Below are 27945 nucleotides of genomic sequence, written 5' to 3'. Positions count from 1 at the left end.
GGGTACTAATACTAACTATAGTATACAGGGTACAAATACTAACCATTGTATACAGGGTACAAATACTAACCATAGTATACAGGGTACTAATACTAACCATAGTATACAGGGTACTAATACTAACCATAGTATACAGGGTACTAATACTAACCATAGTATACAGGGTACTAATACTAACCATAGTATACAGGGTACTAATACTAACCATAGTATACAGGGTACTAATACTAACCATTGTATACAGGGTACTAATACTAACCATAGTATACAGGGTACTAATACTAACCATAGTATACAGGGTACTAATACTAACCATTGTATACAGGGTACTAATACTAACCATAGTATACAGGGTACTAATACTAACCATAGTATACAGGGTACTAATACTAACCATAGTATACAGGGTACTAATACTAACCATAGTATACAGGGTACTAATACTAACCATAGTATACAGGGTACTAATACTAACCATAGTATACAGGGTACTAATACTAACCATAGTATACAGGGTACTAATACTAACCATAGTATACAGGGTACTAATACTAACCATAGTATACAGGGTACTAATACTAACCATAGTATACAGGGTACTAATACTAACCATAGTGTACAGGGTACTAATACTAACCATAGTGTACAGGGTACTAATACTAACCATAGTATACAGGGTACTAATACTAACCATAGTATACAGGGTACAAATACTAACTATAGTATACAGGGTACAAATACTAACTATAGTATACAGGGTACTAATACTAACCATTGTATACAGGGTACAAATACTAACCATAGTATACAGGGTACTAATACTAACCATAGTATACAGGGTACTAATACTAACCATAGTATACAGGGTACTAATACTAACCATAGTATACAGGGTACAAATACTAACCATAGTATACAGGGTACAAATACTAACCATAGTATACAGGGTACTAATACTAACCATAGTATACAGGGTACTAATACTAACCATAGTATACAGGGTACTAATACTAACCATAGTATACAGGGTACAAATACTAACCATAGTATACAGGGTACTAATACTAACCATAGTATACAGGGTACTAATACTAACCATAGTATACAGGGTACTAATACTAACCATAGTATACAGGGTACTAATACTAACCATAGTATACAGGGTACTAATACTAACCATAGTATACAGGGTACTAATACTAACTATAGTATACAGGGTACAAATACTAACCATAGTATACAGGGTACTAATACTAACCATTGTATACAGGGTACAAATACTAACCATAGTATACAGGGTACTAATACTAACCATAGTATACAGGGTACTAATACTAACCATAGTATACAGGGTACTAATACTAACCATAGTATACAGGGTACAAATACTAACCATAGTATACAGGGTACTAATACTAACCATAGTATACAGGGTACTAATACTAACCATTGTATACAGGGTACTAATACTAACCATTGTATACAGGGTACAAATACTAACCATAGTATACAGGGTACTAATACTAACCATAGTATACAGGGTACAAATACTAACCATAGTATACAGGGTACTAATACTAACCATAGTATACAGGGTACTAATACTATCCATAGTATACAGGGTACTAATACTATCCATAGTATACAGGGTACTAATACTAACCATAGTATACAGGGTACTAATACTAACCATAGTATACAGGGTACTAATACTATCCATAGTATACAGGGTACTAATACTAACCATAGTATACAGGGTACTAATACTAACCATTGTATACAGGGTACAAATACTAACCATAGTATACAGGGTACTAATACTAACCATAGTATACAGGGTACAAATACTAACCATAGTATACAGGGTACTAATACTAACCATAGTATACAGGGTACTAATACTATCCATAGTATACAGGGTACTAATACTAACCATAGTATACAGGGTACTAATACTAACCATAGTATACAGGGTACTAATACTAACCATAGTATACAGGGTACTAATACTAACCATTGTATACAGGGTACTAATACTAACCATAGTATACAGGGTACTAATACTTACCATAGTATACAGGGTACTAATACTAACCATAGTATATAGGGTACAAATACTAACCATAGTATACAGGGTACTAATACTAACCATAGTATACAGGGTACTAATACTATCCATAGTATCAGTATACATACTTTGAATGTCATGAAAGTACACTATATAAACAAGTGGATAAATGCATGACCATACCATTCACAACTGGTTCTAGGCAGACTCACTGGCTGTTGCAACTCTTTTTAAAGATTGCAGCTACAGTTAGCTAGTCAATATGCTAGTTGTACTGGCTGTACTTGTATTATACAGTACAACCCTCTTGATGGAGGTAGATACTTGTTCAATAACCTCTAAACAATGAGGTTACCTTCCTTGTATGCTTATATTTATACCTAACAATTCACTCACCACATCCTGGAAGTAAATTTGATATGCCCATACTCCTGGCTTCTTCTTCATATTTTCCAAAGGGTTGGCAGAAGTCAGAATAGGTGGAAAGAAGGGAGTATTGAAAGCACCAACTGCCCTGTTGATAGAAGTTATATTTACAAATTACAGGCAACATTTGTATTTGAGTACACAGGTGCTTTGCACTATTTCCCAGTCATTAACATAATAATGGCGAAAAATAGAACAGGAGTCTGGAGAGTAATTAATTGGACACAGAAACATGGCAGTTGAAGCTGTAATTGTATTGAATTTTAACACAATCCTGTGGTACCATATTCAACCAATGAAGGTAACTTAGACATCTGAAATGCGTTATATTACTACACTAAATCAACTAGTAGGAATTATGAAATTATAGGCATAGATCTTCATAGGTTTCAAGTGATTACTGAAACATTAACCTTAAATTTGTGGAACACTATCTTTACATATTGGTGTAAATAGTTTGTAGTCTGCTATTTTTAGGGGCAGCAAAGTCATTGTCACTTTATGGATCTTGTATTGTAGTAAATCTAATGAAATGTGAATATTATATGGAAAGTCTTAACATACTGCAAACTGCAGCTGTCAAGTATGACAGAAGGCACAATTACATATGTTACAAATAGCTTCAAAATAATTGATGGCAATTGATGGCAATTGATGGCAATTGATGGCAATTAATGCCATCCGTACAGGTTGCATTTCAATACCACCTGTTTTTGACAAATGATCCATTAAAACATGTGGTTACGTGTACTTGCAGAGAAAGAATATATAATATATGACGATTTGTATCTCGGCAAAACGTCAATTTTCAGAATTTTGTCATTTTGACGACTTGTTGTATCTCGGCAAAACGTCAATTTTCAGAATTTTGTCATTTTGACGACTTGTTGTATCTCAAACGTCAGTAAAAAACGTCAGTACTGGTAGGTTAAAGGCAAGCCCCACTCTTTATCATCAATGTAGTGCAGCCACGGTGAACAAAGTTGTTTCACAACCAATGACAGTAACAGAAGCGAAACCCAGTCCCAATGAAGATTAGTAGGTACATGCTGTACTCACATAGTGCGCTCCGGGTAATGTAAGGCTAAAGACCAAACAGCCACGCCACCCCAGTCATGACCAATAAATGTGGCTTGTGGAAGACCCTGTATGAAACAGAAAGACAAAGAAAGAACAGAAAACAATGGAATTATGAATTATGAAGCTATTGTATAAAATAATAAATGGGTATGTACAACATTGACAGAGCACTGTTTTTCTTCATTTTCTTCAGAATATTACTGTTGATGATTGTTTAGTACCTTACCACATCTGTGAGGTTTTGGAAAGAGGACTTTTTGGGGGGGGGGGGGGGGGGTGGGGGGGCATTGTATCTAAAGAATGGAATTTGAACCAGTGGGCACAGGTCCTTGGATGTCATGTGTGTGTGTCACACCTCAATAAAAGTATGTAGCATGTACATATATTGTTGAAGTTCAATACAGGAGAATTTGAAATGCAGCATTTGGTCAAGGCAACTTGATGGGGACACGGTATATCATGTCCCCACCACTGAAAAATTTGATGGGGACATGTCCTGCTGTCCCCACCAGGATCTGCGCCCATGATGTTGCCATCAACAGATATCACATGATATATTCAGGCATTGCCCATAGATACAATGAAGTGTACTTATGTTGTATATCTGAAAATAAGTAAGATTTAGTACTAACAGAATGCAGTATGCTTGATGACAACAGATGCATTTGATTGCATCGTTGAAAAGATTGAGGTAGGAAATCTGCAAGAAACTGATTCCTCAGTAAACATATTCCAGCCAGTTTGTCATGTACAGTATGTAAATTACCGATTCCTTCAGTAAACATATTCCAGCCAGTTACTCATGTATGTAAATTAGGAATTTCTTCAGTAAACATATTCCAGTCAGTTACTGACATATGTAAATTAATGATTCCTTCAGTAAACATATTCCAGCCAGTTTCTCATGTATGTAAATTAGGAATTTCTTCAGTAAACATATTCCAGTCAGTTACTGACATATGTAAATTAATGATTCCTTCAGTAAACATATTCCAGCCAGTTACTCATGTATGTAAATTAGGAATTTCTTCAGTAAACATATTCCAGTCAGTTACTGACATATGTAAATTAATGATTCCTTCAGTAAACATATTCCAGCCAGTTACTGACATATGTAAATTACCGATTCCTTCAGTAAACATATTCCAGCCAGTTACTGACATATGTAAATTACCGATTCCTTCAGTAAACATATTCCAGCCAGTTACTCATGTATGTAAATTAGGAATTCCTTCAGTAAACATATTCCAGTCAGTTACTGACATATGTAAATTACCGATTCCTTCAGTAAACATATTCCAGCCAGTTACTCATGTATGTAAATTAGGAATTTCTTCAGTAAACATATTCCAGTCAGTTACTGACATATGTAAATTAATGATTCCTTCAGTAAACATATTCCAGCCAGTTACTGACATATGTAAATTACCGATTCCTTCAGTAAACATATTCCAGCCAGTTACTGACATATGTAAATTACCGATTCCTTCAGTAAACATATTCCAGCCAGTTACTCATGTATGTAAATTAGGAATTCCTTCAGTAAACATATTCCAGTCAGTTACTCATGTATGTAAATTAGGAATTTCTTCAGTAAACATATTCCAGTCAGTTACTGACATATGTAAATTAATGATTCCTTCAGTAAACATATTCCAGCCAGTTACTCATGTATGTAAATTAGGGATTCCTTCAGTAAACATATTCCAGCCAGTACTCATGTATGTAAATTAGGGATTCCTTCAGTAAACATATTCCAGCCAGTTACTCATGTATGTAAATTAGGGATTCCTTCAGTAAACATATTCCAGCCAGTTTCTCATGTATGTAAATTAGGGATTTCTTCATTAAACATATTCCAGCCAGTTACTCATGTATGTAAATTAGGGATTCCCTCAGTAAACATATTCCAGCCAGTACTCATGTATGTAAATTACCGATTCCTTCAGTAAACATATTCCAGCCAGTTACTCATGTATGTAAATTACCAATTCTTTCAGTAAACATATTCCAGTCAGTTACTCATGTATGTAAATTACAGATTCCTTCAGTAAACATATTCCAGCCAGTTACTCATGTATGTAAATTACCGATTTCTTCAGTAAACATATTCCAGCCAGTTACTCATGTATGTAAATTACCGATTCCTTCAGTAAACATATTCCAGTTTAGTTACTGACATATGTAAATTACTGATTCCTTCAGTAAACATATTCCCGCCAGTTACTCATGTATATAAATTACCGATTTCTTCAGTAAGCACATTCCAGTTTAGTTACTGACATATGTAAATTACCGATTCCTTCAGTAAACATATTCCAGCCAGTTCCTTCTGTAATGTTTGGAGTTGTACAAACCATGTTTGATACATCTTAACCAAAGCTATATCAAGTAATTGATAAAAACTTCAATATTTTATGAAGTATGGGTAGGCTATGATCAATTGAGTGATAGAGTTTGATAAGCATATCTCCCAAAATAAAGAAAATATTATCATATTTAAATTCAAACCAAAGTGTCCCCCACCTCCTCCCCAAATCGACCACTAAAGTAATTAACCTTATTTGTCTCTTAGCAATAAAAATCATCACTATAAATTTACGGGCCACCTAAATGCAGATAATATCAATATTATGGTTACTTACCAAGACATCCATAAAGGCAACCACATCCTGTGAAATAAAAAAGTTGATAATGCTATTTCATTAAAATTGTGTGTTTTTATTTTAACACTATAACCAAGAGGTAGCTTTCTGCAACAAAGGAAACAACACCAGAATGGTTTAAGTGAGACAGAAAAGAAACCCCTCTTATAACCTCGCATTTGATAAGATGAGTCAAGGAAAAGAAAAATGCACTGGCAAAATAAGGAACAAAACTAGAATCCATTCCATTGGGAAGAATGGATCAAAGTTTCAAAAATCTCTTTTAAGAAAATACAAAATAAACATAATGAATGAATTAAGGTCCTCTATCATTTCTCTGCTTTGAGTAATTAATTTATCAACAACCAATTTTTAAAACAAAAGTCAAGGGATGACTAAGAAGGGCAAAATATGCCTCAAATACCCATGCCAAATAATAACTGACCTATATAAGGGCAGTATTTAAAATGCTAATGAGCTTTAATATGCTTCATGCAATGCTAGATATCCTATTAGCAGGATTCTCTCAATTTGGATTTTACAACTACAGGCTCTGTAATTACTAGCATCGGCTGTAGTCAGAAACATTCACAACACATCAAACTTGCATGATAAGTGACATTTGGTACAGAATGATAAATAATTATATATCATGAAAACTAGGATAATTTATCTAACATATTCCTTACTACCATCATAAATATTATAATTTTGTTTCCACCAGAAATGTTCATACAATACAAACTCCACAACTACTCAAACATGCATGAATTTCTCTGATAACTATTAAACAGCTATAAACATGATAAATGTTGCATCCACACAGGAACAGAGGGAGTTTGACATTTATGGAGTGACTTGAAGCATTAATTATTAGAGCATTGTGATCAAATCATGTGTCTATCCACATATGTACAAAGTCTTGCACTATGTTCTTCCATACCAGTCATCCTTACAATGGCTCAGTGGAATCTAAAATTAATTTAAAAGTACTGCTAGTCTTAACTCATGACTCAACCAGCTTTGAAACCCAATAGCAATAGCAAAAACACACAATATGCTGTATTTATTTTGGACTTACCCTGGTAATTTTGTCCATTCCATACTCGCTTGGCTCTGTGCAGAAGAAACAATGATCTTATAAGTACTGAAGACTACCACACACACTAGCTTTAATCAAGATGATCTCAGGTAAGGCATTAATAGAGAATAACAAACACTTTATGCAACAAACTTCTTATAAATTGATGTAACTTTCAATTGATTTAGAATCTTTTCATTAAACTTGCCCTAAATAAGAACTACTGTAATATTTACTTTTGTTATAAACTCATGTTATGTAGAAAGGTTTGTTTTTTGTGGGCTTTATGGAGAGAACACACATCATGAACCTTCATGTGGTTTGCATTTTGCCAAAGAACCAAACAACAATATTGAGGGCAATCCAAATAGTACAATATCTCATCTCCCCATATATTACATGTAGGGAGATGAGATAATATAAAATATATTCTAACTGTTACAAATCCCATCCCTCAAAAAGATACATACAATAATGGACTAAGCATCATGTGATAAGTCTACATTAGACTTTGACTTACCAGGTGGAGCACTGCTCTCTCCGTACCCTTTCATCTCCAAAGCTATAGCTCTATAACCACTCATGGCAAGGGCAGGCATCTGATCATATAAACATAAAAACTTATTAGATATATGCACTAACATGCACTATCAGAACAGTCTGCAGCAGGTTTGTGGTGTAATTCATACCTGCCTTACCTCATGAAACTACTTCCTGCCATATGTAACCTGATTTCTTCTTTAAAATCCTACATGTCTCACCATTAAGTCTGAAATAAATCTGATCTTAGATAAAAGAACATCCCATGAATCTTATCTGTCACACCTGCATACTAACATTAAAGCTGACATGTTAGATCTTTTAACATGCTCTATTACACCTGCATACTATCATAAAAACAGACATGTTAGATCTATTGAAAAATACTCTATTACACCTGCATACCATCATTAAAGCTGACATGTTTGATCTTGTAACATACTCTATCACACCTGCATATCATCATTACAGCTAACATGTTAGATCTTTAACATGCTCTATTACACCTGCATACCATCATTAAAGCTGACATGTTACATTTTTCAAAATACTCTATCACACCTGCATATCATCATTAAAGCTGACCTGTTATATCTTTTACATGCTCTTTTATCTATTACAGTTCTATGATCTATCATACCTATATTATGTCTTTACAAGATGGCATGTCACAGCTGAGATTAAATCTGATTTATTATACCTTCATCTCACTACCAAATCTGACATTTCATACCCCATATATCGAAATAACTTTGAGTTGTCCTTCCTGCATTTTATCGTTAAAGCTGTGATGTTATATCACTGAATATGATCTATACCACACCTGCATAGCATTATTTAAGGTGACTCTTCATACTTCAGATATCCCATTTAATATGTTTTAATTACCTACCTGTCTCCTCCAACTGTACCAGCCCTCTGGGAACCCATGACAAAGAATGACAGGGGGTCCTTGTCCCATCTCAAAAAAGTGAATTTTAACTCCATCCTGCATTATGAAAAAACATATGCCCCAGATTTACTGACTTGATACAATGAATTTACTTGAAACCAGACATTACTACAGCAACCACAATACATCTGATGTCTGACATCTGATAGAGTGCATTCAATGGGGTCATAGGACAATACATTGCTCCCTACACTTCACAATAGGACACCTGATGGCACACCCCTGGAACAGTATACCTCAAAGGAAAATGGACAGAATCACAGAAGGAGTATAGTTAACCATGTTATACAGGCACAAAGTCTATTACTTTGTGTCTAAAGATCTGACCTTTATGTATGACATATGCAAGCCTTTTCTTAATTGATACTTAAGTACTTTGTTTACAGTATTTTATCTACCTAGCTCTTTTGACTTTGTCTAATACTGTCATTTTGAAAAACACCAACTACCTAGTTGGACTTAATTCCGAGAACTATAGTAGATTACAAGATTACAAGTATCAACTTGATCCTACAACTATATATCTGGGTTCTGATGCATTCTTAAATATACAATTTAATGAGTTTTCCATGAGAAAAGTAACAAATTCCATGACCTTGATAGAATTATTCCATTTTCCATGACTTTTCCAGGTTTTCCATTGCTGTGGGAGCCCTGATATAAAGAGAAGAGTCAATCTGTGTTGCACTAACCTTGGTGACTACATCACCTTCACACATATTCTTGGGCTGGCAGGCTATCGGCATTGCTCTCTGAAAGACCTATTAAAAAGACATCATTTGTAAGGACAGAACTAATTTCAGAAGAATTATTAGAAGCAAATCAAACATAATGTTGCCAAAGCTAAAAATAATGGGACAAAATACAGAGTATTACAATCTTCTGTTGTTTGTTCCTGTATATATGTATCACAGATCAATTTTAATTGGTTGCTTGACTAACCACCATCTGTGGTTGAACCCCACATTTCATTTTCCTGAAACTTCTCCAAGATTTGACCTATGCAAAAATTGTGATACCACTATTTTTCATCTAGTTACAAAGCTACAAGTCTTAGAAATGTAAGGTAACATATATACCAAACATATCACATCTGGATGGCTCAAAGTGTTACACACTTAATAATAATGCTTTTCAGCAAAGTGTGGAAAAATCAATGCTTCTGGTTTGCACACTATAGAAGAATGCATGAAATATCAGGTAATATATACTACAATGCTACATGAAACATTTAGCCGAGTGCATAAAGGATATAATTCTCCTTGTAGTACCTGGTGAAGTACAGTACAACTGTTGATCTTACACAGATCTCCCAACATAGCATTGAAGTTCTATATTTGCATCCTTACAATGAATGCATGGATATGAAAGTTTACCTCTAACTTGACTTTATCTCTAGAATTATTGAATATAACATTAACAATAGGTGATAGGAAATTTGGTGATTCCTCAAAAAGGCAACCATCAGCTTCCAAAAAGATAAACTGTGCATCATGGGGGCGTTGTGGTCAAGTGGTTAAGGCAGTGGTCTGGTGATCTAAGGATTACAGGTTCGAGCCTTGGCCAGATCATTGCGTTGTGTCCTTGGGCAAGGCACTTTATCTCTGTTGCCTCTCTTCACCCCCATGTATAAATGGGGACTTGCGAGGTAACTTGTAAATATAGTTGCGTGCGCCAATTTGTGGCTGCACCCTATGGGAAGTCCCCCGGGGGACACTTGGTTGTGGTGCACTGTGGTGCCCCAGGAGAGATTGATTGAATTGCCCACACTTTGGTGTGTAGGTGTGACAAGTTACCAATGACCAAGGCTAAGTTGTCAAGTGCTACGAGCTAGATGTAAGCAGCGCTATATAAGTGTCTTATATGTATATATGTATCATCCACTTACATCTATACCACTCAGCTGCTTGAGTTCCTGGAGGGCTTTGTTATGATCTTTCACAAGGATAGTACTAATACCCAAGTCCCTGGCTGCTTTGACATTAGGTCCAATGTCATCCAAGAAGATAGTCTGCATTGATATAGAGAATGAAATATATTAAAAAGTGACAGTTACATATCTTACAATTCTCAGCAAACTATCTATGTCTGTACTTAACTTCTTCTGTACATTAAATCAATTGACAGTAAATTAAATGCGGCATAACAACAGTAGCATCAACAATGCTAAAATCCAATAACCCAGTGAAAAGTTGTATATATATATGTAATTTGAAAAGTTGGAAAGATATAGAATGTTATTAAGATAAAGTAGAAACATAATATTTAGACTAAAAAATAAGCCAAACAGCCCATCAATCCCTGAAATTTGTACTTAATCAAGGCAAAACTCTTTGACACGCTAAAACAATTTACAGACACACACATTCACACCTGCATTGACATGATTACAAGAAGTTTTATCTAAATTTGTAAATAGTGGCTGTACTTACAGGAAACAAACAACAATAACCTCACATGAAAAAACTTTCTGACAGAATTTATAGCCAAGATCACACCAGCTGAATATTCTACAGGCTTCAGTGTAAGAAAGTTAAACATACAATTGAAAGAGTAGGCTCAGATAAAGTTTGTAAAGTAGACAAAGTACAACTGGTAAAAAAATTTTACTCCTAATGTGTACAATACATTAAGTATGCTCTATTTACAACTAAAGTGGGAACAAATTAATAATCACAATCTACTTGAAAAAAAGGCAATATGCCACTATGGACTTTGTAACTCCAAGTAATCTGTAGAAAATCATTTCATAATATTAAATGTGAAAAAGCATCCTTGGATTGTCAGTGTTTCACATTCTAACTCTTACAGTAGTAGCTGATCTTAGAACTCAAAGAAATCAAAAATTGTCAAATTGTCATTTGTCACCTCCAAGATCAATGTCATGAAAGAAAAGGATAAAAATTGATGCCTTTGTCAAAACCAGTAGAGCTCAGTTTGTTACCTCATTAGGGGCAACATTCATCTTTGAACATGCCTCTTCAAATAGTTTTGGATCTGGTTTCCTTAGGCCCAAACGGCAGGATTCCATGACATGATCAAATAAAAATCGGAGGTTCATCAAGCCCGCAGCCATGATGCTTCTTTCGCTGGTGTCGTCAATGTAGTTATTTGTCAGGAGACACAGCTTCATACCTGCAAAATAAGATTCAAACCACCACATGGATGACATGAATATTTAAGCAAACTGAACAAGCAAGTCAGAACCAGAAATATATATGTGTTCTAGGTCCTAATTTCCTATGCTTTGTTTTAGATTTTTAACATGAAAGTTAGGTAACATCTAAGGGATGATTTAAATCTTGAAATTGTCTCAACCAATTTACACCACATTTTGAAATGTTGGATTTTATTCATAAGTAGCAAATTTCTTTTCACATTAAGCCTGTGGTTGTAGAGATTTCATGTGAGCAAGCTGAACCTCATATGTTTTCCGCCAAATAAATATGACACTGAAATTTTTGACATGGAAAAACTGCATTTTTAAGTTCTGCTCTTGAAGTCTGACCCATTCATTAATCTGCACTAAAATCCACAGGAACCATTACTGGATCAGGGGGTATCATTATGCCAAATATTAGCTAAAAGTTTAAAACCAATTTACATTACTTCACATTTTGTGTTTATGAGCTGATTTTAGTCAAATTCCAATTTGGCCCTATCCCTGTTGAGAAAATATATTCAACCAACCCAAAATCACATAGAAAATGTTGATATGGTGACTGGTCTACCAACATACCTATCCCACATATACATTACAAGGAATAATAAACTATTCACTTTTCAGTCCTGCCCACTCATTAATATGCATACGCCATCTTAATTACATAGCGTCCTGATGCTTCCAGCATAGGAACCATGGCAAAACGATTACCAAAGTGTCTGAGAAAGCTAGCTTTCATCCTGAAGTATACTTACCATATACGAAAATAGGCCAAACGTTACTTATAGTGACAGAAGTTATTGGAGGCTTCAAATAAACAAATGTCCTGAGATCAGCGATCCAAGGAATCGAACAAACCAAAGACTAAGTACGTATCTGTAAAACACAATTACGGTCAATTCATTCAATGTACTCACAGTGGTATAGCCCTATCCCTGGATAAGTCACTCACAGGGATATAGCCCTATCCCTGGATAATGCACTCACAGTGGTATAGCCCTATCCCTGGATAATGCACTCACAGGGATATAGCCCTATCCCTGGATAATGCTCTCACAGAGTAAAGCCCTATCCCTGGATAATGCACTCACAGGGATATAGCCCTATCCCTGGATAATGCACTCACAGTGGTATAGCCCTATCCCTGGATAATGCTCTCACAGAGTAAAGCCCTTTCCCTGGATAAGTCACTCACAGGGATATAGCCCTATCCCTGGATAATGCACTCATGGGGGTATAGCCCTATCCCTGGATAACGCACTCACAGGGTTTAGCTTTATCCCTGAATAATGCACTCACAGTGGTATAGCCCTATCCCTGGATAATGCTCTCACAGAGTAAAGCCCTTTCCCTGGATAAGTCACTCACAGGGATATAGCCCTATCCCTGGATAATGCACTCACAGTGGTATAGCCCTATCCCTGGATAATGCTCTCACAGAGTAAAGCCCTTTCCCTGGATAAGTCACTCACAGGGATATAGCCCTATCCCTGGATAATGCACTCATGGGGGTATAGCCCTATCCCTGGATAACGCACTCACAGGGTTTAGCTTTATCCCTGAATAATGCACTCACAGTGGTATAGCCCTATCCCTGGATAATGCTCTCACAGAGTAAAGCCCTTTCCCTGGATAAGTCACTCACAGGGATATAGCCCTATCCCTGGATAATGCACTCACGGGGGTATAGCCCTATCCCTGGATAAGTTACCCACAGGGGTTTAGCCCTATCCCTGGATGCACTCGACCAGCCTACGGCCTCGCGCATTGCTTGAGTGATACCTCCCAATTGCGCATCATCCTGCGATAAACGCACTGTAGACTGTTGAATAAACCCTAAATAATTCACTCACTAACCTTTGTTTTTCAGAACACCTATAGCGTTTATCATTTCTGGTACGGGTAGGGTTTGGCTAAAAGCCAAGAACAGATCATGTCCAGTAAATGATGAACTCAGGGTGACATTGTTTTCGTCGGCATATGTATGACATTCTTTCTCAAAAGCATCACAGAACTGAAACATGAGATATATAATATTAGTAAAACTTATAAGGATATTCTTAATGATTGTGATGGATAAGGACAATAGATCAACTGCAGTTTGTCAGGTAAGTAATGTAATTATGAATAGTGGTTAGAGGTGGTTTTGGTGGTGATACCATTGCCTAGCACATTGGTGCATTAATTGTGCTTTCTCCCATACCTTCATGTATGAAAATAATCTGCTTATTTTGTCTACAGTCAGAAGATAACATTTTGGGGATGCTTCTATCATTAACTCTTTTCATAAGATGTTTTTCTAACATGCACAACCACATTCCACTCATTGCATAGGGAAACTTCTAGTAAGAAAGTCTATATCCAGCTAATATTTGTTTCTGGAAACTGTTCTTTCTGGCAAATGTACCCTGCCTTCTTATCTTTTTGATTGCCAATTACAACAGCCATACAAGTAATAAAATACTCAACCCATGGTGACCTAAACACACTGCTGGCATAGTTTAGGGTGATGTAACCACAGACATGAAGGGTCCAAAAGCCATTTGAGATTGGTTACTTGAGTAAACTTACCCAGGCTGGGCTAAGTTATCAGTGCATATAGACCTTCAGAAACTGAACTACTTCAGAAACTTTATTGCATTAAACAATGCACATGTAGATATCACATCAAGAACATCTATTAAACATGTATTTGTTGTGTGCTATAGAAAGCATGCACTAGAGCCATGTTAACTACACAACCTACCATGTCTATGAAACATGTATGAATTACAAAGTTCACAAAATTACTCAACCACTTAAGAAACCAGATACCTGTACAATAATGCTCTTCTGATAATTGAATGTAGGAATGGTTAAATCCCTGACTTAGAAGAAAATTGGTAGGATTAGCTGTAAGATTGGAAATGAAAACACATCTTTTGTTTCTCCAGTTTGTTCTGACAAAAGTACAAAATCTGAATAGGCTAGTTGATCGATCTTCTATAAATCATAGAGTGAGTATCACTAGCAGCAAGCACAGCCAATATGTAAGACACATTATCAAGGGCGGCGGAAGCACTTTTAATCTGGGGGGGCACCGACATCAAAGGGCACTTTGCAGATATTCGAGTGGACTGATGCAGCCTTAAACTCTTATTGTATTCTCTTAATTGCGTATACACATCACTCCATCAACGCCCACCCCCCCCCCCTGAAGGAAAATATGCGTACTAGCACTGCAATATCCAATGTGCAAATTAGGAAACAAGGAAAAAGTTTTCTTTTGAGACAAAATGAGGTGAAATCATGCAAGTTGCTAATGTAGGAATCTTCCTAATTAAGAGTTTATTTCTTGTTAATATCTTAGCAAATTTTTTTCCATTCGAAATAGCTTTGAGTTTGACCGCCAGAAACTCATTAAAAAGTCAGGGGCGTAGCCAGGATTTGCAAAGTTGTATGCAAGACTATCTGAGCGGAGCGCCACCATCGGTTGGCGCGGAGAGTACAAGAAAATTTTTGGTTTTACAAACCCCTCAGATGGCCGGGAACGGCCCTTCCCGAGTGTTCATTCTGGTTCCCTGGCCTCTTGCTAACTTGAGACACCTCAATTCTTATGTAGAAAAAGGGCACATTTTTAACCTGAGGAAAAGTGGGGGGCACGTGCCCCCTGTGCCCCCCCCCGGTTCCGCCGCCCTTGCTTGAGATATTGTGTGAACAATGTTTTCAGACTTTGACCCGTGCTGACCTGAAATGACCTTTGTCCCATACCAACAACAATTCAAACCAGTTCTTCCTAAGGAGAACGTATATACCAAACATGAAATGTATCCTAGTTATCCTTCTGAAGTTACAGCATTTTACGAGTATCAAACACACACACGCGAGCGCACACCCACGTACGCCATCTCACAATCACATTGATTACTTCCGCTAGGAATGAAATATAACTATAGGATGGCTGATTCTCAAAATATGCATGAAAGATAATCCGACATTTGTTGGAAAAAACATACTAAGCTATTCCACATTGTATTAGTTTGCACATATATGTTACACCAAAGTCGTATTTCCTTGTATATATAATAGCATGGCTTCCGAATAGCGCTATCTATAGCATATAATTTTTGAGGCCTATACCAGATAAGAGATACACGTACAGTGGTGGTTAATACTTTATACGATACCTTAATAGCATATATATACAAACAAACAAAATCTCTCTGTAAATTTTGACGTGTATAACCCTTGGAAATCAAGATGAGGCCGCGGGTACCGTGTGTCGCAACCCTATGGGGGCTGAAGCATAAAACCCCTTACTATGATATGCATGGAGCTCACTCCATGCTATATGACAGTAGCCTATAACTCACCGTGTTGTTGCCAAAATACATTGGTATATGACAGATTAACAGTTGATAATTATAATCAACTGTTATACACTCTGGATAAGATAAGGCACGCCCTCCTATCACTCTGTAACCAAAGGTAACTCGTTTTACAAAAGAGAAGCTAAATGATAATTAGTGAGTTATATTGGTATGGGATTTCAGTATTGATTAACATTGAATATAGTAGATAGGCCTACAACCAAACCTAATTCAAAACTATCCTAATAAATGAATAAATAAATTTTAAAAAAAAATACTAGAGCACACAGAAACGTCTGCTAAGGCTTTTTATTCATATGTATATTGATATAATGCAGGTTTATCGGCGATCACTTACAATAATGGAGATAGATTATTATCATCAAATCGTGAAACCAAATCGTAACCCCATCATAACGGCTGCTCCTTTCTTTTTGGTTTCGCTTCTTGTTCCTTCATACACCCTTTTCTGCGTTATTTTCCTTGACAAAGAGTTCTCTACACATAGCGGTTATGGATTAGATAAGGCATTATGTATTTGCATATACCAAATGCCAAGTTATCATCTACTGACATTCACTGTCTTCCCTGCAGGGTCTTGATATTCCAGGGTCTTGTTGTTCTGTTCACCTGCCCCGCTGCCCGATAGTTTATAAATGATTAAAACTGCTTCCACATACATATACATATCTTCCGCACCTGTGTCATAGACCATAAATGTTTAACTTAATATTTAACACATCCCGTTAACTCCTTTGTTAATGTTATTGTGGTTGCTCGAACTCTCAGCAGTTAACGCTCAGTGACTCTACTTCAGAAATTAATGCATAGAAGCCATATCGCATCTGTTTACAACAACTACTCTTTGCAGCTATTTGAAGGTCATTCACGCCATCTTGAAACACCCAAACAACGACTCGCGCTGAGGGTGCCTACGTTATAGTCAAGGGCGGCGGAAGCACTTTTAATCTGGGGGGGGGGCACCGACATCAAAGGGCACTTTGCAGAAATTCACTTGGACTGATGCAGCCTTATATTTAGTAGCCTTTATAACTCATATTGTATTATCTTATTTGCGTATACACATCACTCCATCAACGCCCCCCCCCCCCCCCCACTTGAAGGAAAATACTAGCACTGCAATATCCAATGTGCAAATTGGGAAACAAGGAAAAAGTTTTCTTTTGAGACAAAATGAGGTGAAATCATGCTAGTTGCTAATGTAGGAATCTTCCGAATTGAAGTTTATTTCTTGTCAATATCTTAACAATTTTTTCCATTCGAAACAGCATTGAGTTTGACCCACGGAAATTCATTAAAAGTCAGGGGCATAGCCAGGATTTGCAAAGTTGTAGGCACGACTATCTGAGCGGAGCGCCACCATCGGTTGGCGCGGAACGTACAAGAAAATTTTTGGTTTTACAGACCCCTCAGATGGCTGGAAACGGCCTTTCCCGAGTGTTCATTCTGGTTCCCTGGCCTCTTGCTAACTTGAGACACCTCAATTTTTATGTAGAAAAAGGGCACATTTTTAACCTGAGGAAAAGTGGGGGGGCACGTGCCCCCTGTGCCCCCCGGCTCCGCCGCCCTTGCACATTATCAGATGGATGGAAGATGGTTATAATTGTAACATTGGTGAAAGCTAACCCTTGAAAGCCTAATTAGCTGTGGTCACGGCACATACTGGTACAACCTGTAGGTAACTGTATCAATACCGTGGAGACATGCAAACATTACATGGTTTGTTGTAACCCAATATCAATCTGTCCAGGCTGAATCATTACCCTGAATCAGTGCTACATACCTGGGTCACACTGATCTCTCCTCTCTCCATTTGGCAGAATGCATTGTTAGGTCTCCCTTTAATCATAACACTCTCAAAGAAAAATCTGCAAAGTTTGGAAAAGCGTCATCTTAAAATCTGTCATATGCACTAGATAATAATATAAAGCATTTATACAGTATAGCGCCTAACATCACAAAGGCCACTAAGCGCTTTACAATAAAAGGTGAAACAGAAAAATGCAAAACTACAAACTGCAAAATATCAAACAACGAATAAAAACACTAAAAAAAAACACCTAAAAGATCAGGAGATACAAATAGACATGGTAAAAAGGCGGATAAAGGTATAAGAAAGTTAAAGTATGGAAAAAGTTATGAAAGTTAGATTCAAGTACATACAGTAATCTGAACATGATTTGATACACATGTACAACCAACGTTGAATGCAAAACATGTCCTAGCATATCATTCATCGTGAAATTTGTCTGCATTTTCAGACACCTTGCTATGAAGCGGACAAAATTGACTATATCAAATGCAATCACAAGACAAATGCAGGGATCAATTTATTGTTCAAATTTTGTGAACACTTTTGTAGTCTCTCTATATTTGTCTATTTAAAAAAAATATGCTTCTTGTGTACAAAAATGCTATCTTTGGACTTACATAGCAGTTTGACCACTTTGCAAAGTTTGCATGGCATTCTGCGATGTTATACTGGATAAAATGTTCGCTGAAATGTGTTAAATGTTAGATGCTTAAGCTGTAGTGCTATGTAACATTTTCATAGAATCATCAAATTATATGGATCGATTTTAAAACAATACTCGACAAGAATTAAAAATTACATTCCTAATGACAATTCTGTGCCCATTGTTCAGAACTTGATGAAAACGTTCTCAGATAATCCACCATATAGACTAAAGTTATGTGCATGGCAATGATAACAAGTTTTAGCTATGGAGGAAGAAGTCATGAACTGAACCCTTTACCTCTGAAATGCTGCACCTGGCTAAATGCAGAGTTGCTTTCTTTGAACATGACAATCACTTGTGTACTTTACAATTTACTGTGTACTGTCCCACCAACACTCGCACATATATCGTGCTCATGAAACACTCATTCTGGAAGCAATTTATTGTTGTGTACAGTAGGTAAATAAAGATTACTCACTTTGGTAATTTGAGCTTTTCACCAAATTTTTCCAGAGCTTTCTGCGGCTGTTCTACTATAACACCACCAAGATCAAAGATCACTGCTTTCTTTGCCACCATTGTACTTGTAGTTGTTGCTTGCGATATCTGCAAATGACTCAAACTGAATGGCTTCCTGAGGTGACAAATTACACAAAGATTACGCTGAGACGACAAAATTCTTTGGATGAAGACGTGACATCGAGAAATGGACATTATACTGGTAGTCAGCTTTCAAATCCTGCAACAAGCCTGCACTTCAAATAAAAGAAAACAGGTTACTGTCCGTAACACTTAATCCTTTTCAACGCTGTTGATGACTTTAAGCACCAAAATTAATTTTGATAATATGCTATGAAACATTGTTGTCTGTCAATTGTATTTCTCTACTACACTTATTGTTTGTGAAATGACCATTTAAGCATCTGAGACTCATTTATTACAGCAGCTGGAATACTTAGCCTAACACACAGTCCACTTGGATCAGGTCACCTGCTCAGTTGCAATGCAAACCTTAAAAGGAAAACATTAAATTTTATATCCCCCACATAACTTCTTAACAATGCATTACAAATTTTTCAAGACCAAATCTTGTTCATGTCATTCAAGGATGCTAGGATGGTTTGGATGAGTTATTAGAACTTATAAAACTGATGAATTTACATTAAAGTCCATCAAGTTTTTTACATATCAATCACAAAACAGCAAACTAGGATATTAGCCAAGTTTTTTCCCTGCCAAAAGCGTTAATTGGTGAGTAATTAAGGACATTTGCAGATAATGAGAAAAGTGTCCTCCAACAAATAACACATTTAATATTAATCGCATACAGTTCCCCCAACCCACTAGTTTGAATTCAACCAACCAGAGATGCAGGTTTAGTTATGAGCCGTTGCTAAAAATAGATTCAAAACGTCGAGTTGGTAACTTGGTACAACCAGCGATCTGGGCTCTTAATGTTCAGCTCCCTGGTACAACTGCCATAGACAATCTACACAAATCAAGCATGGTGTTGTATTACGTATTGGCCATTGACGTTCGTAGCTTTTAAATATTCATATTATGGGCGAGGTTTATTTGGATCCCAACAGAAAATATCTTCGAGAAAAACAAAGTTGATAGTTGTAAATTTTTCGACTTTTATGCCACCATTTGAAGAAAGATTTGAATAGATAAGCTAGTTATGTATGTCGTTATGGCATCGTGGAATCAGTGAGGTTGTGAAAAACCATAGAAAAGGACGCAAAATGCTGCTTTAAGATTATAGGCCTGTACTGAGGAACTGACCTCATCAACATCAGCCTTAAAAGAGCATTTCAGAGATTGAGCATATTTTAAAGCTGAATGTATTGAAAATCAGAATAAATATTGATATTACTAGAGCACCTCCTTTTTTTTCTTTTTCAATGTGAACTATAGCATATTAGTGGTCAATTCCACGGTGACTCGCGTGACATTTTTACTAAAATTCCTCTCTATTTGATATCATTAAACAAATAAAGAAATTACCTTGGAGAAAAGCATTCATGTAGTCAGTAAGGTACGCCTTAATGCTTACAACAGTAGACAAAAAATATTTATACCTCAAGTATTGGGGGTGAAATTGGCAAAAAACTAAACGTGACTCGCGTGACAGTTACTATTAGCAAAAATCAGAATGCACACACAAATGTTCGATTTCTTATGTCTTATTAAAATATTTCCAATCACTTTTTGTAATCATACCGAAGTTGAAAAACACCTCTACCTCAATTGCTATGCAACTTTGAAAAAATGTTGTAGCGCATGAAAATAACGATGAAGATGTATTGTGACTCGCGTGACAAGAAAACGTGACAAGTTCACTTTTCGGATAGTTCTAGACCAAATGCAGTAGTGAATCAAAGGTATAGATCTTGCATAGTGAAATATAACATTCATTGGTCTAGAAAGTGTCCAAAAGGTACTTCCCTTGGGAATGTCCAGATGATATTATGTCCCCGAGTTACCTTCATGACTGCAGACAGTAGGTAATATACTGTATGGGTAGTACAGTTGTTCAGGCAATATATCTTGTCAATTAATATTTGTAACAACATTTAGTCTGTTGAAGTCACTCATTTGAGAGTTATAGAAGAAAGAGATCTATCAAAATGTGATTCAAATTACCATTCTCATTTGTCATATTTGAATAAACCATAAGTGTAGTATTTGAGAAGATACATTCGCTCATAGGATTTTGGGAATGATTGAGCAGTTAAAACCTTAAGGTTGTCAAGTCATAGCACATGGCATTGGCAGATACAAATATAGATGATGTTTTTGTATATTACTAAAAAATCAATGACAAGTGCTAACTTTCCAAAAGTGGTGATAAAATAGGCATTATATTGCAAATAAATATTAATGATTTTAAATCCTGATATTTCAAATGAAATTATCATAATTAGTTGCATTATGTGTGCCCATATTATTCAAGTTGCCTAATTAATGGGGAATGCATATATGATATCTTTAATCAGTGATTCATTCATCAAACTATAACATCCCTGTAATTTTCACACAGTAAATAGGTAGAAACACTATCTTCATTTGACGTGACTCGCGTGACGTGACTCGCGTGACATTCGTAAAGGGTGATTTTCTGCAAAATTTGAATATCTTCTGAAAAGGAAAATTCAATAATCCTTTTGGTATCTATGTGAAGACGTGATATTCATTATTTGAAGTAAAACTATTGTGCAGGCAAGGAGAAAAACCAAAAACAGTAAATTTTGTGACTCACGTGGCAGTAAATCGAGGGTGTTTACTGTTTTCAATTTACCACTGTTGTCTAATGCCTTGATGTCAAAATAAAATTGAAGCTATAAAGTGAGCACTATGCTATAGCAAATATAATTAGTCCAACACACAGTTACTGTAATAGGTAGAAACACTATCTTGAATTGACGTGACTCGCGTGACGTGACTCGCGTGACATTGGTAAAGGGTGATTTTCCGCAAAATTTGAATATCTTCTGGAAAGGAAAATTCAGTAATCCTTTTGGTATCTATGTGAAGACTTGATATTCATTATTTGGAGTAAAACTATTGTGCAGGCAAGGAGAAAAAAAACAAAAACAGTAAATTTTGTGACTCGCGTGACAGTAAATCGCGTGACAGTGAGGGTGTTTTCAATTCACCACTATTGTCTAATGCCTTGATGTAGAAAAAAAATTGAAGCTATTAAGTGAGCACTATGCTATAGCAAATATAATTAGTCCAAAACACTGATGATACCTATGATTAATATGTACAAATCTGCACAAAATGAAATTTCACTGAATTTTTCATAATTTAGTTACTACGGGAACCATTTGTTATTACCGACCCCATAATCAAACAAATGATGTTTCAGGGGTGAAAAAATTATTTTTAGTAACTACAAGTATTCTATTTATTGGAAACTTATACAATTTTAATGTACAATGATTTTAAATTTTTTGGTATGATGTTGACCTTATCATGGAATTGACCAGTACTTAAGTTCTGTCCACTGTTATTCTTAAAGGGATATTACGGTGGCCGAAGAAGGTCACACTGTGGTGAGATTACCAGATGTCCCTGACTTCCCGGGACAGTCACCCTGATTTTATGTACCATCCCCGGATTAAAGGTGTCCCCAGAAATGTCCACAGACTTTATGTGTTGTCCTGGGAAATAGCTTCAAGTTTGAAAAAGGCCCTGAATAATTCAATTTTGGAGCTGTAGCCTCCTCATACAGAAAGCATGAACCTATGGAAGGTGTGACTGTTTACAACCACGGCATGAAGTTCATTTATGGCTCTAAGATAAAGGCAACCCAGATCAATGAATAGTTTCATAGCTTGAACTTTATAAGTAAAGCATCTCGTTGCACTAAGTAATGAATAATGAGACTTCCAGCTACCTTCACATATTTTGGCATTGGGTTTTATCTTGTACATCCTTTTTTCTGGAAAAGATGATGGACATTTGGGCATATGTATTGAAACATAAAACCACCAAAATATTCAGAGTTCCTCCAAGTACAACACCTTCCTGATAAAATGTATAGTGCAGGTAATGACCAAGTTATGCCAACATGGAGGAGGGGAGGGGGGGGGGTCAGTATCAACCTAATAATAATTTTATAATAAACATTTATATAGCGCTTTACAAATATCATGAACTACTGGGTATCCTGGAAAGAAGATGGTCATGACCATACAAGATGGGAGAGAAATATTTTCAATACTGTATGACAGTTCTTGTTTGAATGTAAACTTTTTTTTTCCAGATAAACCCTTCCTTACTGCAGGTACTATAGTGGATAAAAGGTGGTCTATGCAATGTTCTCCAGAAGCTTCGCTTTTCTATTACAATAACAGTATTGTTTTATATGCTTGAAATGTGATTCAATTTTAACGTTTGCTTTATAGTCGACAACATGCTTTCCATTTAGAATTCATCACTAACTTTGTTGTTTCAAGAATAGGATGATTACTCCAATTTCAACAAAGTTTATAATTTCCACTACTGCGATACAAATTGTTATCATGATGAAGTTTTGACCACATGGTACAGATATTTTCTAGCACTCTGTTAAAGGGTGTGAAGACTCGCACAAAAAGAAACATCTATTGCCGGTAATCTGACCTACTGTAGTTTCGAATGAGGTGTAACAGAAGTGTTAGACACCACCATCGATCCCAGAAAATACACACACACAGCGTGCTACCGTCGGTAATTAGACACTAGTGTATAGTCAGTACATACAGCTGCGGTCAATATCCACAGCACAGTGTACAAACAATACAGCGATGGACATCTCAGGTCCAGCTAAAGATAACAAGGTATCACGTTTCATTACTGTAATGTCTGCATTTTGTAGCGACACAAACAAAACGTCACTTGCAAGCAACGGAAAGTTAGCTTTTTCAGATGGCGGCACGCGGTTTGGGGCGAGTCTTCAATGCCTTTAAATACAAGCAGTTCCTAAATAAGATTGCAGTAGAAAGGTTGCAGTCCAGTTTCCATTCTAAAAAATTCCATTTGTTAATTTGTGAAAGGCAACTGAGGTGATGGAACCAGGAGAGGTAATTAATAGAATTTATGTTAATATCCAGTTGTTTAGCCCTGTGGAGTGGCAGCCGGATAATCTCTGCTCAACTGATCGATGCTAGTTTTGAGTAATTTACAGACAAATCAAGTAAAACATTATTGTAGCACCATAAATCATTTATGTATACATTTGTGAGTGTATATTCATCAATAATCTATACTTTCCAAATTTCTCTGTTAACATTTGAATTTTGGCATGTGAAAACAGAGACCTTCTTGGAATTGATATTATTTACCTTTACGTACAATCATCAGAACTCAGTTGAATGATCATGAATTACCAACACTATACTGCCTGTATCAGGGATTGCGTCCATAGAGGAAGCTTAAAATAGTACCGTTAACCCATTGCTATGATACAGAATACACCTGTAGGCTGTAGGACCATGTTTTACCTCCATGGTAGGACCTACTTCTTACACGCTAGGCTAAGCTATTACCACCACTGTTGTCAACAGGTTACGTCGGCCAACGCTAGAATAATAATGCCTATTGCTAAGGAAGGCTGTAACTTAGTTTGCAACATATTCGCTAAGCATAAGCCTATTGGCAGGTTTGTTGTATGTATCAAACTGCATTAAATTACGCTGTCGACGAACGAAACAACTCACGTGTTCATTAGTATATTTTCAGCATACTGCAAGGTACAGTAGGTACTAGGTAAACGACTAGGTTTTGCGTGTGATGGTAGAATACTACAATGTGCAAAGTACAATTATGTACTTGAGTTTGACATTAGGCCAACGCTTATGCCTATAGTAGTTGAAGCCCCTGGTGCGTATGCTATAGCCACTAATAGTTGCCCATAATCCAGCTCACTACTGTGTGATCCAGGTCTGTGGTGGTAGCCGTCAAGCTAAATCAGCTGATACATTACGTAACAGTAAACAAGCATGTGGGGTATAACAGTATGGCGGGCCATCAGTCTCAAATCATGGGAGATCGACTTATACCGATTTAAATCGACATATACCAGTTTCCTTTGACTTATACCAGTTACCAGCAGCTTAAATTGACTTCTACCGATTTAAATCGACATATACCAGTTTAATTCTACATATCATCGATTTAAATCGACATATACCAGTTTAATTCGACATATCATCGATATAAATCGACATATACCAATTTAAATCGATGATAAGTAAAATAAATCGGTATATGTCAATTTAAATCGACATCTTCCAGTTTAAATCGATGATATGTCGAATTAAATCGGTAGAAGTCAATTTCCGTGGACTTATACCAGTTTCTAGCAACTCAAATTGACATATACCTATTTAAATTTCGCTACGCATGGTCTACCATACTGTATATTCTACGTTAGCTACTACATAGAACATGCCCCTTCCCACACCCTCCCTACCAAGTTAAAGGAGAACCTTGGTAGTTACATGAAAACATAGAAGGGAGAAAAACAGATAGTCAGGAATCTGACTTGAACTTGGACTCAATATACCCTTTTAACGGTCTTGTCTCGGATTCAGACTTGGTCGACTTTCTACACCAGCTTTGCTTTGCAGTTAACTATTTACCATATTATACATCAAACAGATTAAGAATTTTCATTAGAAATTAGTGCCAAAATTTCGGAAAACACTGTAACTATAAACTTCCATAAAAACAAAAAATCTCCCATCATATGGAAACTAAACGATTGGAATTTTCTACATGCGCATTTTCCATCTGTTCTTGAAAGATTGTACCACATGTACCGATACATACAAACTCTCCAAGTATTTTTCATTTGGGTCAATCAGGAAGTCACTGGAACAGCTTCGATCGTTAGATAAATAGATTGCTTCGAAAATTGTTTCGCGCCTCGCATTAATAGGGTCTTGAAAAATTTTCATGGGCCTTTCGGGCCTTTTCGGGAGAGCCGCACTTTGCCCAACTGTGACGTATAGGCCTTTGTGTTTACAGTTGCCATTGATAACCATCTAAGTATGGTTAAACTATAAAACAATATAAATTATAACCTGCTCGGTTTATGTTTTTAGTCAAATTATAGCCTGCTCACCTGAAAGATAGCCTGCTCACCTTATTAATCACATCAATTCCTTCCACAGCACCATTAAATTCACCTCTTTACTATCACCAACTGGTTAACTTCCTCGATGTGACTGTTCGCAAGGAACACGGTTCTCTCTCTCTCTACAGACTTATATATGGAACGCGGAAAGGGTCAACGTGAGGCGCCGTCCACTTAGAAATGGTCGTTCACACAGAAACCGTTCACTTAGAGATCGCCGCTCAAATGCAAGCAGCCGCCCACTTAGAAATTGCCGTTTAACGTGAGGCGCCGTCCACTCAGAGATGGTCGTTCACTCAGAGACCGTCCACTCAGAGATCGTTGCTCAAATGCAACAGCTGCCCATTTTGAAATCGCCGTTGAAGTACAGAAACCGTTCATTCAGAAATGGCCGTTGACTCAGAAATCGTCCACTTACAAATCGCCGGTCGATGCTGAGCCGCGCCTACTTAGAATTCGTCCTCGCCTTTAAAATGGCTATATACGTATGCAATAAGTGGGCGTGGACTATTTACCGGCTGTGCTCCCGCCCAGTAACGTACACCGAGCTGTTACAGTAGAACGTTGTTGTTCCCGCCTCATTCAAGTCGGCCCTGCGGCGCCCCTCCCCTTTTCAGAAGAGTAATTTCGTCTCGGTGCACCGAAGACCACATGCAATGAAAGTTTCCAGAATCCAAAAGAAATAAGATGGAAGAAATAATCCACATGTTGGGGGTCGAAAATGCCGAAGAAGTTTCCCGTAACTTCGAAAGGGAACAGGCAACTCATAGACAAACAGGAATAACTAATTTGGAAAGTAGTAACATCTGTCGCTAGGCCCAGTTTTTTTTTTTCATTGGTCTAATCAATTTGACCGAGATTTGACCTTCCATGTGCTCAGCATTTGTCAAAATAAAAGAAAGTGATGACTTAACATGTATGCCTTCAGTAACTGAGCATCAAAATTAACATATTCTTGGCAACGGTAAAATGTGATATGTATCATGATGACCATGATCATAACTGTTAACCCTGGTAACTACAAATGTTAACATTTCATTTTTAATTTATAATAATGAATTAATAAATTGTAACTATAAAATACTATAGGCATTACACAATAGTAATTCCACTAGCTGCTACAAATTTACAAAACATTGTAAATACTTAATGATCCCTTATTATGAATTAGTAAATTCAGTGTTACCAAGTAACGTTTCATGACAATATGGTATATCATTAAAACAAATAAATTGTATTAACAAATAAATAATCTATTTAAAGAAATTACAATTCGTATGAAATAAAAAATTGTATATAATTGCATGTTAAAAATTCTTCATGTGTGGTACTTATTAATACGACATTAATTGTTACAAATTCATAATTCATCATTATGAAGTAATAACTCATTTTTAACAAGTAATATTTCATTAAAACATACAAGTATTTCTTTATAGCAAAATTAGAATTCGTACTAACAAATCAATAATTTTTTGTGAAAATTACAACTGGTAATCACGAATTATTAATTAAAAATACTAATGGGCTT

General features: G+C 36.4%; 1 protein-coding gene across 7 annotated transcripts in view; it reads right to left on the bottom strand.

Annotated features, from left to right (window-relative positions):
- Window positions 1-27416, bottom strand: part of LOC139980325 (bifunctional epoxide hydrolase 2-like) — a 38212-nt gene extending 10796 nt beyond the window's left edge. The window contains exons 1-13 of one of the 7 annotated variants that reach the window (XM_071991923.1): window positions 26403-27416; window positions 19263-19418; window positions 18109-18193; window positions 13813-13969; window positions 11737-11927; window positions 10681-10803; window positions 9485-9553; window positions 8733-8828; window positions 7821-7899; window positions 7301-7335; window positions 6220-6246; window positions 3554-3639; window positions 2465-2582 (exon numbers count right to left, since the gene is read on the bottom strand). In XM_071991923.1, coding sequence (XP_071848024.1) covers window positions 2465-2582; window positions 3554-3639; window positions 6220-6246; window positions 7301-7335; window positions 7821-7899; window positions 8733-8828; window positions 9485-9553; window positions 10681-10803; window positions 11737-11927; window positions 13813-13969; window positions 18109-18193; window positions 19263-19363 — 1167 coding nt within the window. In that variant the 5' untranslated portion in view covers window positions 19364-19418; window positions 26403-27416. Of the gene's footprint in view, window positions 1-2464; window positions 2583-3553; window positions 3640-6219; window positions 6247-7300; window positions 7336-7820; window positions 7900-8732; window positions 8829-9484; window positions 9554-10680; window positions 10804-11736; window positions 11928-13812; window positions 13970-18108; window positions 18194-19262; window positions 19540-24993; window positions 25259-26402 lie in introns of those variants that run through there. The other 6 variants (XM_071991920.1, XM_071991919.1, XM_071991922.1 and 3 more) reach the window with 6 other exon arrangements.
- Window positions 27417-27945: the final 529 nt, after the last annotated feature.

This window comes from Apostichopus japonicus, chromosome 14, assembly GCF_037975245.1.
Source record: "Apostichopus japonicus isolate 1M-3 chromosome 14, ASM3797524v1, whole genome shotgun sequence".
Classification (NCBI taxonomy): domain Eukaryota; kingdom Metazoa; phylum Echinodermata; class Holothuroidea; order Aspidochirotida; family Stichopodidae; genus Apostichopus; species Apostichopus japonicus.
This window is presented reverse-complemented; position numbering and strand designations above follow the sequence as displayed.